The following is an 18,857-nucleotide window of genomic DNA, read 5'->3' on the forward strand; positions in this document are numbered from 1 at the left end:
GGTTCTGTAGGCCAGTAGTCCAAAATGGCTCTCCCTAGGCTAAGATCGAGGTGTAAGCAGGGTGAGGTTTCTTTCTGGAGGCTCTAGAGGGGAATCTATTTCCTTGTTTATCCAGCTTCGAGAGCCTGCCTGCATTCTTTGGCCTTTGCACTCCTGAATCCATCTCCAGAGCCAGCAACAGTCAACTGACCTCCTCTCCTGCCTCCCTCTTCCAGGTTTAATGTGTGATTACATTGGGCCCACCCAATGGTTTGGTATCATCCCCCATTTTAAGGTTAGCTGATTAGCAACCTTCATTCCACTTTGCAGAGTGACTTATTCATAGGTTCTGGAGATTAAGTGTGAAAAACTTTAGGATTAAGGGGGCTTTATTCTGTCTACCACAGCTATAATGGACTTGGAATCAAAAGCCCAGTTCTACCCCTGAGTAGCCCTGCAACCTTATGCAAACTGGTTAATTTCTTAATGTGTTCGTCTCTTCTGAAAAAATAGCTTCACAGTTATCTCATGAATCGCAGTGAAGATTAAATGAGATAATATATGCAAAACATCTAAGCCCAGAGCCTGTTATGTTCATTTCCATCTTCCCTTACCTTCCTCTCAAAAGTTAGCATCATAGTGGGATGGAGCTGGATTTTGGACCTAGGTCCATTTTGGCTTCACAGCCATGCTCTTTGCCTTACACTACACTCCTTCTACAAGGAAGTCCCATTGCTGGGAAACAGTGAGCCATGATTTTACATACATAAATGGCCCTGCATGACTAAGGGAAGCACTCGAAGATTTCACTCTGATAAAGGTTAAGAGATTTATGCTGAGTTGGCATAAATTGTGAACTGATTTCTCTGATGCAAACAGATGATACACTTAAAGGGATAGTCAGGATTTATCAGCAGATCATGATTCCAGCACTAAGCAATCCTCAGTGTGGACCCAATCAGCAGTTCTGAACTTCCCAAGACCCAGTGAATCATCACTTTGAATGACACACAACTAAACAGCAAAGTATGTGTTTTTCAAAACTTACCTGTTCCACTAATTACGCAGTGGGAATACTCTCTATCTTCAGGAACTTTTTTTTAAAGTTACAAAATAAAATAGTGAGGCAGCCTGAAATGTCTCAAATGGTAACAAGACCAATCCAAACCCCACAGCTTAGTAAAGATAAGTGTAGCACCCTGAAGTAATTGATCATTTAATCCAGAGTCACAAATGTGCCTGGAGATGTCCCTACCACCTCCTATGTACAAACATAAAAATCCACCTGTTAAATCAGCATTCTTCTGCATAGATAATGGCTTTGCTTTCAGCTGCCCACATCCTTGCCCTACATTTTCTTATAAGAAAAAGGGAAGAAAGAAGAAAAACATCCACTAGTGATGACAACCTAGTTCCTCTCATTTTCTAGGCAATGGTAACAATGTGAGGGATCTGGAGCACCAGGGGTCTCCTTGGGGAGTAATTAAGTAATTAGAAAAAAGAAAATTGACTTGTGTGATACCCTCATGTCAACAAACCAACATTTCAAAACAACTTGTTACCTACATAACCTTGACAATTTATAACTCAAAAAAAATCACTGATTGAATTTTTACATTGACTAAAATTCATCTTAAAAACATTTAAATCTTATTTCTTACCAATTACAGCATTTTGGAGGTGTGGGGATTTGTGTGTTGGGGGAGAAGGATGAAAGAGGGAAGGAAACTCATCCCACTATTTTTCCCCCTAAATAGCAACTAAGAGAAAAGGATCTCTGGGAAGAACCAAGGAAACCTAATTGTGCAAGCCAACTGTCTTCCAAGTGACTTCACACTTTACAAAACGTGTTCACATTTCTCATGCACTTTGCTTCTCGTATCTACCTTGTATGGTCGCTGTTAATTCCATTTTCTATTAAGGAAGATGACTGGGAGAGATTATTCAGAGGTCACAGAATGTGGACCCTTTGAATCTCTGGAGGAGGGGGACTCTCTCTGATGTCATCCAGAAGATGTGTCCTCTCCTGGGCTCAATCCATTTATTTATTTTTTTAACAACTTTATTGGAGTATAATTGCTTTACAGTGTTGTGTTACTTTCTGCTGTATAACAAAGTGAATCAGCTATATGCATACGTATATTCCCATATGCCCTCCCTCTTGTGTCTCCCTCCCAGCCTCCTTATCCCACCCCTCTAGGTGGTCACAAAGCACTGAGCTGATCTCCCTGTGCCATGCAGCTGCTTCCCACTAGCTACCTATTTTACATTTGGTAGTATATATAAGTCCATGCCACTCTCTCACTTCATCCCAGCTTACCCTTCCCCCTCCCTGTGTCCTCAAGTCCATTCTCTACATCTGGGTCTTTATTCCTATCCTGCCCCTAAGTTCTTCATAACCTTTTTTTTTTTAGATTCCATATATATGTGTTAGCATACGATATTTGTTTTTCTCTTTCTGACTTCCTTCATTCTGTATGACAGACTCTAGGTCCATCCACCTCACACTACAAATAACTCAATTTCGTTTCTTTTTATGGCTGAGTAATATTCCATTGTATAAATGTGCCACATCTTCTTTATCCATTCATCTGTCCATGGACACTTAGGTTGCTTCCATGTCCTGGCTACTGTAAATAGAGCTGCAATGAACATTGTGGTACATGACTCTTTTTGAATTATGGTTTTCTCAGGGTATATGCCCAGTAGTGGGATTGCTGGGTGATATGGTAGTTCTATTTTTAGTTTTTTAAGGAACCTCCGTACTGTTCTCCATAGTGGCTGTATCAATTTACATTCCCACCAACAGTGCAAGAGGGTTCCCTTTTCTCCACACCCTCTCCAGCATTTATTGTTTGTAGATTTTTTGATGATGGCCATTCTGACTGGTGTGGGGTGATACCTCATTGTAGTTTTGATTTGCATTTCTCTAATGATTAGTGATGTTGAGCATCCTTTCATGTGTTTGTTGGCCATCTGTATATCTTCTTTGGAGAAATGTCTATTTAGGCTTTCTGCCCATTTTTGGATTGGGTTGTTTGTTTTTTTGATATTGAGCTGCATGAGCTCTTGTAAATTTTGGAGATTAATCCTTTATCAGTTGCTTCATTTGCAAATATTTTCTCCCATTCTGAGGGTTGTCTTTTCGTCTTGTTTATGGTTTCCTTTGCTGTTATGCCCAGCTCTTAATCCTTAATCCCTAACTTAAATATGTTACCTAACACGGCAAAAAGGACTTTGCCAATGTGACTGAATTAAGGAACTTGAGATGGGAAGCTTAGCCTATATTATCTGGGTGGGTTCAATGTAGTCACTAAGGTCTTTATAAGAAAGAGGCAAGAGTGTCAGAGTCTGAAACAGAGACTGGAGCTCTGGTGACCTCAAGAAGCTGCAAGAGGTAAGGCAACGGATTGTCTCCTGGATCCACCAAAAGGAATGCAACCCTACCAACACCTTAACTGAAGCCAGGAAGGCCCATTTCAGACCTCTCATATCCTGAACTGTAAGATTAAAAAATGTGTGCTATTGCCCTTTCCCCATGATATTTTCTGTAAACACTTTCCCCTATTCATTATAAACTTTTAATTCTGTTTTAAGTGCGCTCTTCAGGAAACATAATATTTAGTGACAATTTTTATTTCATTTATTTAAAATAATTTAACTATTTTATATTTATTTTCTATTGTTTTGGTAGGGCCGATTTTTGTCCTTTTTACAGGGGATGGGGAGGTAGGGAAAGAATAATAGAGATGTGTTTGTCTTCAACTCTGCCTTGCCACAGACTCTGTTTTTATATGATGTTGTCTTCTAAAATAAATTGGAAAGTATGTATCTGTATTAAAGTCTATTATTAGTAAACAGTGATTTTTTTAAAACATGTATCTAATTATTGGACAAAAACATATTTCATATTTTATATATATATATCCACATATATATATATATATATATATATCATATATATATCATGACTTTCTGGAAATGAACTGGGTTTCCTAGCACCACCCAAGTCTTATCTTCTAAGTTAGAATCCTATTACTATGCTGACCCAGAATGCTGGTTCTTCTAAAAAAAAAAAAAAATGATTAAAAACATTTTAAAAGAATTTATCAAAGTTTTATTTTAAATGTATCATTCTTTTTGTATTATGAAAGAAATACGTATGTATTATGACACTTTAAAAATATAAGCATAAAAAAGGAAATAATAATCATTTCACAAAAAAGATATCACCTAGATATAATCACTGTTAGAAGTCTGGGTTTGGGTTCCAGTAATGGTGAGGTAGCTTGAAATAACCTAACATTTTCACAGATAGCAAAAGACAAAATAAACAAACAAAAAATGATTTAAATGCACTAAAGAACAAGCAAAAGAAGGCAGACACTGAAGGGGAGTCAATCCTTAAAGAACAGACCCATAATGAATTAAGTCCAGGGTAGACATTTCCTCTGATCCATCTGCAAGGGGGAGAGACAGCTGGAACTCAAGCAAAAAAGCTACAATATTACTGACTGAGGTGTCAGAGTTTGGGATACTGAAGTGGCTGGAAATCAAGAAGAGAAACCTAGAAAAACATGCATATAGACACCCTTCAAATTGGTGGCCAAACTTGGAAGTGTGCATCTGTGGAGGAGACTTCAAAGAGCCCTGTGGAAGGCATCAGCTGCACGATTCAAAGAACTGAGCAGAGATTTCCGCTGCTGCCCACTGCTGGGGAGACAAGAGTTTAGGGTTTGAATCCCATCAAAGAGAAGAAGCTTGGTAAATATCTTGAGCTTTCCATAGACTCATCTTTATAAAGGATAAAACTAAGCTTCCCCCAAGTTCAAGAGAATCGGCCAGAAATACATCTGCACACTATAACAAAATTCATCACTCTTCAGGGGAAGACAATAAAATTCAGAATCTAGAAAGATAGGGTTTATAAACTAACAGACTGGCCACATCAGACATAAGTGAAGATAGCAAGCAACTGGAACTCTCATATAGTACGTACTACTGGAAGTGTTACAAAAGTACAGTTACTTTGGAAAAATGGCATTTTCCAAAATGGGTGTGAGTATAAGTCTTTACCCTATGATCCATCAACCTTCTCATAGGTTCCAGGATTTTAACCCAAGAAGGAACTAAATATATGTCCACAAAGAGTCTTGTAAAAGAATGTCTACATATGCTTTATTTGTAATGGTCCCGGACTGGAAATAACTAAAAGTCCATTAAAAGGACAATAGATGACCAAATTGTAGTAAACACATATACACACACACACATACATAATAAATGTAGTATATATATATATATATATATATATATATATATATATATATATATAGTACATATATACATGTATATACCAGTTTATATAGAGAGAGAACATAAACTACTCTGCAATGAAATAGAATGAATGAATTACTGACATATGCAACAACATGGGTGAATCTCAAAATCATTTTGTTGACAGAAGAAAGCCATACCCAAAAGAAGATACTGCATAATCCCATTTATAAGACGTTCAAGAACAGGCAAAACTAAATCAGAGCTCAGGGGTGGGGACTAACTAGAAAGAGGTGTGAGAAAATATTCTATTTCTTGACTGGGGTGACAGTTAACATGGGTGTCTACATGTATGAAAACTAATCGAATGGTACATTTAAAATCTACACATTTCATTGTATGTAAATTTGCCCCCCCTCAAATGTCTGTGGTATATCCTTGCAGCCTTTTATATTTTTAAGAAAGATGAACACAACCCCTGACATCGAGGTGCCTGCTTGGCACTCCTAGTGCGGACAAAAAGTGCTGCCTGCCTTTCCAGTAAACAAAATGCTGCCTAGCCACCAGCCACTGTAGCCACCCCTGGCCGTGTGGGGCACTCTGGGGGGAATTCAGGATGGAGAAAAACAGGACGCTGGCCCCAGATAGTGAAGATACATATGTAAGAAATCATTTCAGTGAGCCTGGACTCTTGCACCTTCCCATACATAGAAAAGCACTAAAATCGTTAACTTGAAATGTCTGTTTTTTTGTGATCAGCAGTAATCTTTTGATGTTCAACTACATAATTTTTTTTTTTTCAGCAAAAACTCCTAGATATCCTGGCGCCTCCCTTGCCTCTTCGGAACAGTTCCTCAGAGCTATCTGAGAGGCTGTCTCCTGGGCTATATAGTCTTCAGTAAGGTTCCGGGATACAACATAACTCACAACTTTTAGGTTGTGTATTTCTCTTCAGTTGACAGTAGCTACCACGCTTCGCTCTTCTGATGAACAGAAACAACTGCACAAACATTAAGCCATTCTTAATCAAACATTTAAGTGATCAAAGAAAGCCACTCTGTGACTATTATAAAGTCAAAAACGAGATCAATCCATAATCATGTCTAAATACTGACAAAAATCATGAATACTAAGTCAATAAAATGACCAAATATCCCCCAAACCTTACTAATTCTAGAGTCTGTTGCTTACTTACTAATTGCTGATTCAGCCTCAATGCATTCCTCTCGCCTCATAGAGGAGATTAAGGTCTCCAGTCATAGACCAGCCCCAGCTTTCTGAGAGTATCTTACCAACAGAGCAAAACCTTGCTTCCTTGAACCTTCCCCCAAATCACATAACACAAACCCAAATGCCATAAATAGGTCCTTTCTACACTCTTTTACCCAGAACGAATGGTGTGTGTTCTTTCTAGTTGCCGTAAGCAATAACTCAACTTGTTCCACTACAGGTGTGTTCCTAGCAGTCTTTGGCTGGAGGTCATTGACACCATGTATACGAACCGTGTTTTTAAATTTTTTTCACTTAATATATCTTGAATATGGCTTTCTATGTCTTCATATAGTCTACATTATAGTTTTTTATGGCTACATAACTTTCTATTACTCGGATATGCTAGAATTTCTTTAACTAAACCAATATTTTTCAGAAATCTAGTTTTTTTTCTAATGTTTCACTATTATAAGCAGCCCTGGTGAGCACTGAGCTGGTGAAATCTTTAAGGACCTTCACGATTATTTCACCAGGAGAAATTCCTTTAAATAAAATCACTGGAATTACTGGCTCAAGAGATATGAAACATAATACTACATTGCACTCTTGCCTGAATATAAAATCTTAGCTACTGTAGGACAGATGGCACTTCAATCCACTTCAAACAGGCTACCATGCCCATTAACTCTCAGCTTCACTCTTACCAATTCTGCATCTTGTCAACTCTGATGGTCCTTTGTCCTCAACACACTAGACTTCTCAGCAGCATCTGACACAGATAACTCCCCCTACTTGTTTAAATATGTCCCTACCTAGCTTCTGGGACACCACATTCACTTGGTTTTCTTCCCATGCCATTGGCTCCTCTTTCTCAGTCTCCCTTGGTGGTCCTTCTTCTTCTGCCAGACTCTTCAACAAGGAGAGTGGCCCGGGACCCCTACTTCTCCATCAAACTTTTTCGCAATGTGACCAATCTATACTCATGATTTTATGTTCCATTTTCATATCTGTGACTTTCGTAATTAAATATCCTCCCCGGACCTCACCACTGAGCACCAGAAACACAGACTTCACTATTTATCTAACACGTCCCTCCAAACCTGCCCTACCTCAGGGAATGACACCACACTCCACCCAGATGATCAGACAAAAACAAAAAACAAGGGAGGAAAAAAAAAAAAGCTATGAAGAAGAACCTGATAGTATGAAAAGTGACCCAGCTAGAAAAGACAAATAGAGTGATTTCAAAGTGAGTGCTTTTATGTTGAACTTCTCTTGTTTCTCCTTCCACCTTTCAAATCAGATAATGAAGTGACACACTTCTGGGTTTTGGTGTTAATATGCTGTTTATTCTGTTCTAATTAAAATAACAGAGTAAATGTATAAAATACACATTATAAGTTCATTAAGGCCTCACAAAAATCCCACGAGGTACTATTAGTTCGTTTTTCCAGATGCGGACCAGTGGTAAACTGAGGCACTGACAGGCACCCAGAGGTATTGCTCATACCACACACTGGCATTTTCCTAAAACATTTCACTTTTAATGGAATGAAAAGAAAGAAAATTCCCCTCCTGAAATACTCTATGAATGCTAGGCCATAAAGCATCAACTCACTGTAACAAGGCACCAAAGTGTGTCTGGAAGCCATGCGTGATGCATAATGTATAATGCAAACCTAGGGCAGACTACAACCGAGCCCGGAGCAGCAAGTCGAATTTGGTCCCCACGCTTGCATACGTGTGCGTGTGCCTGGGAAAGAGGCAGACGAAGCCTTTGTCTTTACACACGACCCCCAGCGACGCCGGCGCCCGCAGTCATGGAAGGGGCTCCCTGGACCATCTGGGTCGCGCGCGGTCGCGGGGCCCAGGACGCATGCGTGAGCCGGGCGCTAGGCTGCTCGGCCGGGCGGCGGGGCACTTACCTGGTGCGCCGCACGCGCAGACACAGTACCAGCAGCAGCAGGGCCGCGGCGAGGACCAGGCCCGAGGGGCTGAGCGGCCGCGGCAGCCACGGCTCCGGCGAGAAGCTGCCCATGCCCGCGGCCACGTCTTCCGCCGTCCGAATCACTCGCGGCCGCGGGGGGCGGCCCGGGGTGTCTCTCCGAGCTGCGCAGCCGACGAGTCTGCAGCCGGCAGAGGGTCCCGGGAGGCTGGCCTGGCGCGGCGCCGCCTGGAATATCACCGAGGGCCCCCGGGGCCGAGTCTCAAAGTTCCCGGACTCCCCTCCCCCGGCCCACCCCTCCCCTCTCGACCCATGCGCGCCGCCCCGTTCGGCCACCGCCTCCCGCCCGGCCGCCTCTGGAAAACTGCGCACCGCCCACCCCCGCCCCCGGGGCAGGAAGAAGAGCTAGAGAAGAGGGGGAAAGGGGTTAGGATTTCCCGAGCTCGAGCCGCTGAAGGCCTGAGGGAAGGGGATTTCAGTTCTGAGTTGGAAATGAGTTGTTCGGGTACGTCATCCCCTCGCCCGAGCCCCGCGACCGCGCTGGCCCTCGAAGAGGGTTGGGGCTGTGCCCGCTGCGCTCTGGCCCCGGCGACCTCTTCGGCAGCCCCTCCTCCCCGCCCCCAGCCGGCGGGATGCCCGCGCGCCTGCGCCCCCGCTTCCACGCCGCGCTTCCCTGCTCGCTCCCGCGCCTGCTGGGCGCCGAGGCCAGTCCCCGAGGCCGGCAAGACCGGGACCAGAGCTGGGCCGGGACCCTCCAGGAGTCCCCATGGGACACACCATCCAGGAAGAGAGAAGACAGAGGAAACGCGCTATTGCAAAACGACGCTAAGGTACTACGACAGAAGTGGTACAAGCCCCGCAGGTTGGCCTTAGAAGGGGTGAGGGAGAAACTTTGAAAATGTCTTTTCCTGAGTAATGACCATTCACATTACTTCGCACGTGTGTATTTACTCTCCACACCAAACTTGGAACGTTAAGTTTTAGCAATGTATTAGAGAACATATAATGAGGCTCAGGTTAAGGTAATTTAGTCTGGTCCCTCGGCTGGTAAGTAATTAAAAACTATTCTAACCAAGGCTGTTCCAGTGCCACTGTGTTCTTTCCTTTACGCAAGATGTTATTTGCGCAGTTCTCAAGACTATTACAGCAACTTCACACCTGGTCTCCGTACCTCCAGCCTTTGAGTTTTCCAGCCCATCCTCTCCATTGCCACGTCCCTAAAACACAGACCTATCCAGCTTTGACCCTGTTCGAAACTCTTACTGGTTGCCTTTGTGATAAAGGTAAATCTTCAACCTGCAATGAGAAGCCTCCACAATTTGTCTCCATCCCATGGCTAGGACAGTTCCGTATACATGAAAGCTTGAGCCACAGTGGCCCTCACAATCAGCCCTTTCACACCTTGGCTTATGACATTCTCTCTGCCTGAAAAAGTTTCCTCTCTCCCCTAAATACTAAAATTCTACCTACCTGTCAACGCCCAGTTCAAATACCACTTCCTTCTAGAAATTATTCCTTACTCTTGTAATTAATCTCTCCTTCCTCTGTACTTTTAACGCTGTCTCTGCTTTTCACTCCATCACATTTTCCCTCTCTATCTGAGTTATTTCTGTCTATGTCTGTCTTGCCTGCTATAGAAGGTGAGAATCATCTCTTAGACAACTTTGTCTGCAACTACTCTCTACCTCCTGTCGCCCTGGCCCCCGACCCTGGAGTTGAGGTACTGTAGTTGGAAGTACTTTGCATGTGCCTGGCCCTTGGTCCATGCTCCAGAACTGAATCACTACTGTGTTGCTGTCCTTGGCCTTAAAGCTGTGAATGGCTGGGCAAGCATGAGAACTCTAATGTTTATGAGTTTCTTCATCTGACTTTTATTCCAGCGTTTTCTACTGCCTTTCCTTTCTCCTGTTGTAAATTCAGTTTTCCAGGAAATCAGGGTACAGTGAGCCAACAGCTATTCTGTCTCCTCCAAGAAAAAGCAAATTGGTTTCCATCACTACCTGGCCTTCAGAGCCAGCATGTAGGATGGTATCCATGCTGTGCATTTCTGTACCCACTGCAAAAAGCGCCTCTCACTAATTTTCACGAGAAGCCTCAACTTTTATACTTTAGTTTTCCATTTGATCTCCTGGATGACTCTTCTCTTTGAAAATAGAGGTTAAAATGTTCAGTATTAATCAATGTATTGAACATTTACCATGTGCCAGGCACCATGCTAAACATTTTATTTTATAACATTAATAACAGAAAACACCTGCAGTTAATCACAGTGTCTTATGTAGGTGGAAGGAAGAAGACTACACTGCCACCTGCTACATTTGGTTAGCGACTGTGTCATCTCCCTATGGTATCTGTATAGTATCTTACTTAGAATGCTTTATGGTATACACTTAATACATTTTGAATATATGTTTCTTTTTTGTTTTCCATTTCTGCTAAAAGGGGGCTCCATACTGTAAACTGACCTGGTTGAAATAAAATCTAAAGACCTCTTTTATTCCTCTTCTGCTTTTGTAACCCAGTATCAGCGTCATTATATTCAATCCAGTTCAATTTAGTTTACCTCCAAAACATGCCTTTATTTCCATCACTTCTCTGATAGAGATGACTAGTTGACCCTCCGTGTCTGCTTCCCCCTCCTTCTCAGTAACAGGCCTCGATTTTTAACGGGCACATGGCTGTCCATTATAAAGACTGCTTTCCCAGCCTTCCTTGTAGTTAGAAGTGACCATGCAACTGAATTCTCACCAGTAGGCTAAGTTTAAGGTGTTACTTCAGGGAAGTGTCCTTAACAGGAATGGTCGGGCCCTTTGCTTCCTTCCTGTTTTCTGCTGTTTAGAATGTAGACACTATGCCTGGAACTCAGGCAACCATTGGAGCACATATAAGTATGTCCCAAATATTGCATTCAGTATTATTTGTTCTTTATATGAAATTCAAATTTATCTTGGGATCCTATATTTTTTTTTGTTAAATCTGGTAACTCTAGCTTAATTTCAGCACGGGGGTTCATAAGGCATACAGGTAAGGCAACTAAATTCTAGCTGCCCAATGGTCCCCTCCAGAAATCAGCCACAAATATTTCCTTCAACACTGGCTACCAATGTTAGTATCTTATGTACCTTGGCTACACGAATTAGACCAGGGTTAACAGTCAGATCTAAAAGAGTCATGGGGTGGCCTTTATACTTTGAGGTATCCAGATGTGGAAATGTGTTCAGTACAGATAGCAACTAGCCTAATCATCTTTCTTCAGAAAATATTGATTGTGAGACGCACGGAGAGAGAAAAAGACAAGCAAAAACAGAAGTAGGACCAGAGGGAGTAAAGGGAGAGCGTGATATATTGGAGTCTCTAAAGGAAGAGCTATGAAAGTCTAGGTGACAGGTCATACTCCAAAGCCTTCCCCCCCAGCCCAGCTGACCCTCATCTACCAGGTGGTCTAAGCTGTCAGCCTCTTTCTCTGTTCTCGTTCTAGTCTATGATTAGGGCTTGAATTCTGGCCCTGCTTCCCTTGAGGCCTTCTCTTTTGAATCTAAAGAGCATGTTTGGAAGTCACCAAAACTTGAAAAATGACTATTTCCCTGCATTTCAACATCGATGTCCTAATTCTCCTGCTCTGACTTTGTCGTTTCTTTTTCTTTTTTTTTTTTTTTTTGACAGCTTGGCTGTGGGATCTTAGTTCCCCAGCCAGGGATTAAACCCCAGGCCCTAAAACAGTGAAAGCAAGGAGTCCCAACCCCTGGACTGCCAGGGAATTTCCAGTCCTGCCCTGACTTTGAAAATATGAATACACTGGATTGAGACCTCCAAGTCCACCTATTTTGTCAGTAACTTCTTTTAAGTGCAAATTGTGCCCATGGCACTATGTCTGGACTGATGGAGCTATAAAAGTGAATGAGATGGCTCTTCCTTCAAAGAGATGGACCTAAAAGGACTAAAAGTGTTGACGTTGGAAAGGAGAAAGAAAAGGGGCTAGTCCATGTGAGATTGTGGGGTAAAAATGAAGGGATTTAAGAACATGCACCAATATGGCTGCAATCTTGTGAGTTCCTGGGAAGCAAATGATGTGCTGGGGAAAGGGCATCTTGTAGGCTTTAGTTATTGGGAAACATTTGAAAGTCCCACTGTGGAAATTGTCAAAGAGGAATTTTACACATTATTTTTCTAATATTGGGAATTTCCTAAAAACAGGTTTGAGTATTCAAGCCTGACATGTCCCATAACGTTTTGACATAAAATGTAGATTGGGTTTGAGTCAGAACTTTAACTGAAAAGAATGACTGCTGTTATTCTCCCCTGGCTCGTGAGCTTTGTCTTAACTAACTTTGACTTCCTATCCCCTTCTATTAGAATTAAGACCACTTCTGGGCAAAATTGTGAAGCAGAGGAAGGGAAGAAAACTGAAGAGGAAGGGAGCAAGGATGGAGAGGACCTGCCATGGGCCAGGTACTGCTTCATGTTTTACACACACATTTTATTTAATCTTCAAAACCTACCTCTGTAGGCATTACTAGTCCTTTAGACATGAAGAAAACCACGACTCAGAGAATTTCAGGGCACCCATGATTATTCAGCTTGTACATTCCACTGTGCATTCATCCCTCCTTCCACGGTACCATCTTGCCTTCCTTAGAGCTTTCTTTCGCTAACCCCTTACCACATCTGTTCAATCATTCTGGCCTCCATTTTTAGGGATTCTCTCCTTACCTTGAGCTGCCCATGACCGAGGCACCCCATGGAGACAGTTGGGCCTCTGCTTTATACCCTGGCCTACCTCAGAGCTACCTCACTAGCTCAGAGGCTAGTCTTGGCTTTCCCATCTGAAAAATGTTACAAGACTACTTTCCCTATAGGTTTATGAGGATGAAATTGTGAACAGTAAATATATGACAGTCAAGATGCCTGGAGCTTCTCCCTTTTTTTGCATTTGAGCACCTTGTGCTCCATTGGCAGAGGGTGTAAATAGAAATGAGTTTATCAGACAAGCTCGGCCCAACTAAGGTGTTAGCCTGTTGATGTATTACTTCTACCCAATTAAAATGTAAAATGTGCCATTTCTTGCTTGATTAAGGTAGCTATTCTGGTTGTAGCTAAGATAGCAATGATGGTAAATATATATATATATATATATATATATACATATATCCTGAAACCTGAGACTGCTGTTAGTATTGTTTAATCGGCACATAGTAAATAGTGAGGCACCTTAGATGCTGGCCCTGAACCTGACCAAAAATATCTTAAATCACAAATTCTTCCTCTTATTCTGTCTTTCTTTAAAATGTAAACAATGCACTTATTTTCCCTTTAGTTTCCCTTTTTCCTAAAAAGCCAATTTATAGTGTTGACCTAGCACTCAGCTTACACATACAGACATGGCAGGCAGAAATGCTTATTTGATAAAATGCTGTTGAATGAACACAGTGACCCAACAATAGAGAGTATTGTTACATTTAACTCTTTTTTTAATAAAGTACAATTTTAGGTAAGGCCTGAATATAATAATTTTGAAGCAGCTTTAAAAATGGTGGAACAGATGGCTCTGATTATCTTCAAGAGGAAGGAAAAGATTCAAGAGTTTTGTCATTTCTTGTTTAATAGTCTTGGCATTACTTATACACACTTGAGTTTTGAATACAACGGCTTATAAATTCACAATCCCATGCTAACCCTTAGTTCATACTCATGATCTGATCCTACTTCCCATGCCAAGATTTGAGACTCTCCATCTCTGTTTCTGATTCACTGGCTTTTCCAACATTTCATTTCCTGATTAACCACTGAACCCAGATTTCTGAGGACAGAAAGCACAAGGGTCCCTACAAACTTATCCCCCAGCTATCTCTGTTCACTAAGGGAGAATTTTAGACTCAAAAACTTCTTTTGGGGGGTGGGGGTGGACGGTTTGGGCCAGGCTGGTTCCTGGAGAAGCAACAAAAGCCCTGGTCTGGAATAAAATCTACCCACCAGGTTCTGCTGTTTCTACCTGTTACAGGAGAGGTTTTGGAAAACAGACTCAGAGAGAGACAGACCAGCACAGGACTATATTAGGACAGAGTCTCAGGATCAACACCAGGGGTTGAAACTGACAGACAGAGGGAAGTATTGGGTTGGGGTGCAGTCTCATCCAAAGACTCAGCCCCTGAGGATATTGAGAACCCAGGCAGCCCTTTAGAATTACCCCAAGATGGGGTGAAGGTCCAGGCCTTCAGGTCTCAATATCAACATGCCTTTGGTTGTGGACTGCCCTCAGGAATATGGAAAGCTGAGGGTGACCTTGGAAAGGAGCTCTCTTTAGCTGAAGGCAATTCCTGAAGCAGCTGGTGACACTCGCAGAAGCGGAGCGCATAGGTTCTCCCATCCTGACAGAATCTGAGTGACACAACACAGTGACCACTAAGTACACAGTGTCCACCACATACACAGTGTCCACCACGTACACAATGACCACTACATCCACAGTGTCCACTATATACGCAGCGACCACTATGTACACAGTGCCCACTATGTACGCAGTGACCACTACATACGCATAGTGTCCACTATGTACGCAGTGACCACTACATAGTGTCGCTATGGTGCCACAGAAATGTATCAGGGCAGGTAGCGCATCGATGGTGATGAGTCTTGCATTCATTCATTTTGTAGTTGCTCTCTTTCTCACTGGCAGAACCATAGTAACACCAGCCTCTCAGCTTCTGAGATACAGCAATCATGTTTATTAAGTGATTCTAATGTTAAAGAAAAAACCTTTAGACTACAGTACGCCACCCTTATCTGCAGGGGATACCTTCCATGACCCCCAGTGGATGCCGAAAATGACAGATAGTGCCAAAGCCTATATTTGTTTTTTTCTGTACAGACATACCTATGATAAAGTTTAATTTGTAAAGTAGGCACCAGAAGAGATTAATAACAAAAACGAATAACAAAATAGAACAATGATAATAATATACTGTAATAAAAGTTATGTGAAGGTGATCTCTCTCTCTCTCAAAAAAAAAATCTTATTGTACAAATTTAATGCCTTTTCCATCTTAACTAAGCACTTATCCTGCACCTTGGCCATAGCTTTTGCAGATGGTGGCGCGACAGCAAACCTAGCACCAATTTATTTTTCATTCTGCACAATTTCACAGACAGAAGATTTGTTCTTACCACAGATCTTAGCAACCTCAGCATATGATTTTTTTTTTCTTTCTTTATTAAGTGAAGAACTTTCACCTTTTCACCCTTAAGACTTCTCTTTGGCATCTGAATTGCCAGGATCACTACTCTTGCACTTTGGGGTCATCATGAAGTAAAATAAGAGTTACTTGAACACAAGCACTGTGATACAGCAGCAGTCCATCTGATAACCGAGAGGGCTCCTAAGTGGCTAACAGGCAGGTTACGCTGAACAAAGGGGTGGTTCATGTCCCAGGTGGGACGGAGCGGATGGCGTGAGATTTCATCACGCTACTCAGAATAATACGAGCTTTAAAACTTATACATTGTTCATTTCTGGAATGTTCCATTTAATATTTTCAGACCACAGTGAACTGAGGGTAACTGAAACTTCGTAAAGTGAAACCATGGGTAAGGGGGGAACTGGTGTGTTTATGAGTCAAAGATTTATTACAATATTGCAACAGGAAAGCCTCTAGGAGGTCAGTTCAAACATTTACTCTGATTAGAAACACTATAGAAAGAGAACGTCAGCTAACCACTGTTCAACTCCTGGCTGATAGGGGACAGTCCATGAGGGTGTTGACTCAAACAAGTCCAAACCCATGAAATTTTATCAGAAAACCACTTAAGCATTTTTCAGGAATGCTAAGCTCTTCCCTTTCACTAGGCAAAATTTCTGCTGCAGACGAGGCTGGGGACAATTTTTCTTTTACAGTAACTAGCTACATTTTGTTTATTCAGTCTGTCACGGTGCCCCTTCCTTCACAGAGTCCCACCCCTCTTATCTGGCTGGTTGCAACCTGGATTCATGGGAAGTCCTTCGATACCCACGCCTTTCTTTACAGACTAGAGAAGAGGCCATTCGCTCTTTATCCCCCATTCCTATCTGACTCCTCAGTGTGTGAACTCTGTTCTCAGCTTTCTCCCCACCTTCCACTTTCTTGTCCAAGGCTCAACTGGAAAATGACCAAATTCATTCCGTCAAGGTCTTCTGAAGCTTTTTTCTCGTTTCCTCCTCCAGTTTTCTGATCACTAACATTCCCATGGTTGATCCATTCCTTTCCCCTTTCCTCTCTGAAGTCTGGAATTTTCTTCCACCAACAAAGAGTGCTACATTTTGACATTATGAAAGCAATAAATACTAGCAATTATACATATGCTGGAAGTTTTGAATATTCTTATTTATGAGCAAACATTGCACTAATGCAAGAAGAAATTAATTGATTTGTAATGATTCTGAAAAAAAGTCTGATTTTCTGCTTTCTGGGGTTGAGCTATAACTCAGATGGGTATATCAGACAACATCAGCCAGGGACTTCCTAAAATCACATGTGCAGGATCTGTTTTGATCCTAGAACAACTGATAACCAGCAGGCAACTCTGTACTTTCACTTCTTTCTGCAAGAAACCCAAACACAGCAGGCACTGAAGCCTCTGCTACAAATTTGTAAGAGGTCACATTGTACAGAACATAAGGTTCCACACAAAATATCCTCAACGTTTTATGTTCCCCTAGTCCTCTTGGACTGCATTGCAGTTGGAAATTTCTTTCTCTTCCCCCTGACAGAGTCCAGCCTCTCCAGTTCTACTTTCCCTCCAGAATTTTCCTCTTCAAATATCAAATATCTCCTGATTTTGTAAAGCAAAGCAATTCAACTCACACCTTTTATTTGAGCAAACCACTCTCATATCAAGAAGCTATAGAAAAATTTCTTCTGAACAATGAGCATAAATATTTTCAAAATATAATTATCATCATCAACAATATCAATTTAAAAAATTTAAAAAGCAAAATTAACTATTCTCTCTTTCAAGAATGTAAATAAATGTTAGGGAAATTAGAGAAGAATGTTGTCCCCTCCCTCCCATTCTTAAAGGTGCTCTAATGACAGTGATTGGTCACTTAGAATGTCTGTGGATGGACACATATTAACATGAGCCCCTTCTGCATTTATAGGTGTCTCAGAGAGTCCCATTTAGAGACAGATGTCTTTTCTCTACCTATTACTCCCCACCATTATAATGATTCTTGATCTAGAAAGGGGCAAAGGCTAATTCAGCTTTTCAGAGTTTCCTCCTCCTGCTTTTGGTGCTCCAGAACCTCAAAGTCCCTTTCTCTTTTGCCATGTCTCCTGTTTTTGCTTCTTCTGCGTCAGTTCTGAACAACCTGAAAATCTATTCCTTATCTAGATTCTTACTGCCATTTCTCAGCAAAACACTTAGTCCTCTAGCATTTACACAACCCACATGCTAAGAAAAACATAATGTGATGCTTTATGGAACTTTCTATGCTCACACAGAAATTAAGGCATAGATTAGAATTCTGCCTGCCTACTTTTCTCTGCATTTCTGCATCAAGAATCAGAACGTAATTATTTTGTAATTAGAAATCTGAAAATGAACCAGCATAGTTCTTTCGAGTCAATAAAGGCATTTTCAAACATTATCTCATGTGACTGCTTGACAATCTAGCCAGATGAATGTTATCTTCACTTTACACACATACCTGGTAACTTCCCTGACATCAAGCACCTTGTCTGTGTGTCTATTTCACCAGTGTACACACAGTGCTTGGGAGAGTGTGTGGCACTTAGTAGATTCTCAATAAATATTTGTCAAATGAATGAAAATTAGAAAACTAATGTTCAGAAATGAAATGAAATGAATATTTATTGAGTACCCACAATGTGCTGATCACCAAGCTACATATTTTCATCTACACAATATTCCCATGAGCTTGACCAAGTTTAGGAGCTAGATAGTGCAAGCAGATGGATTCTCATTTATTAATCTGAATACTAGCGGTATTTTTTCTACTGTATGGGGTTGCCTCACTATATTTAATGCATTTCTAGATTATTTCTAGATAATGTATTATAAATATGCAGTATGTATAATGCATATCTGCCTACCTTGTAATTTAGCTCTTTTCTAAAAGATATTTTTAGAACTTGGGTCAATATTTACATAACATTGAAGCTCTAATTTGAGGAAAACATCCTGAATACAGAACTAACTTAGAGGGAGCAAAGGGTAGGCTTAGTTGGTTGTTTCTGAGAAATAAAAAGAACAAACAGTAGGGGCCCTTAGCAATAGATGCTGGGACTAATCTTACCAATTTTGTTTTGCTTTATTTTTGTAAAGAAGTAATCTAGAGTAGAAGGTTTGCAGACAGGGCAAGAGTCACATGCCAAAATAACAGGAATGAATAACAACAGTCTCTCTTAAGGCTTAGTTAACGTATCTGTTTTCGGAAAGAAAACATCTCAAT

General features: G+C 41.4%; 2 protein-coding genes across 22 annotated transcripts in view; one reads left to right on the plus strand and one right to left on the minus strand.

Annotated features, from left to right (window-relative positions):
- The window catches only part of CYP7B1 (cytochrome P450 family 7 subfamily B member 1), a 183,974-nt gene extending 175,323 nt beyond the window's left edge, over positions 1-8,651 (minus strand). The window contains exon 1 of the mRNA XM_082433677.1: positions 8,394-8,651. Coding sequence (XP_082289803.1) covers positions 8,394-8,506 — 113 coding nt within the window. The 5' untranslated portion in view covers positions 8,507-8,651. The remainder of the gene's footprint in view (positions 1-8,393) is intronic.
- Positions 8,652-8,675: 24 nt separating this feature from the next.
- The window catches only part of LOC309646905 (uncharacterized protein), a gene marked incomplete at its 3' end in the record, with an annotated part of 286,525 nt that continues 276,343 nt past the window's right edge, over positions 8,676-18,857 (plus strand). For 14 of the 21 annotated variants that reach the window (XM_082433736.1, XM_082433731.1, XM_082433734.1 and 11 more), the window contains exons 1-2: positions 8,676-9,243; positions 12,767-12,862. In XM_082433736.1, coding sequence (XP_082289862.1) covers positions 8,726-9,243; positions 12,767-12,862 — 614 coding nt within the window. In that variant the 5' untranslated portion in view covers positions 8,676-8,725. Of the gene's footprint in view, positions 9,276-12,766; positions 12,863-18,857 lie in introns of all 21 variants that reach the window. The other 7 variants (XM_082433726.1, XM_082433727.1, XM_082433738.1 and 4 more) reach the window with 1 other exon arrangement.

This window comes from Balaenoptera physalus, assembly GCF_965194825.1.
Source record: "Balaenoptera physalus genome assembly, chromosome: 17".
In the NCBI taxonomy this organism is placed as follows: Eukaryota; Metazoa; Chordata; class Mammalia; order Artiodactyla; family Balaenopteridae; genus Balaenoptera; species Balaenoptera physalus.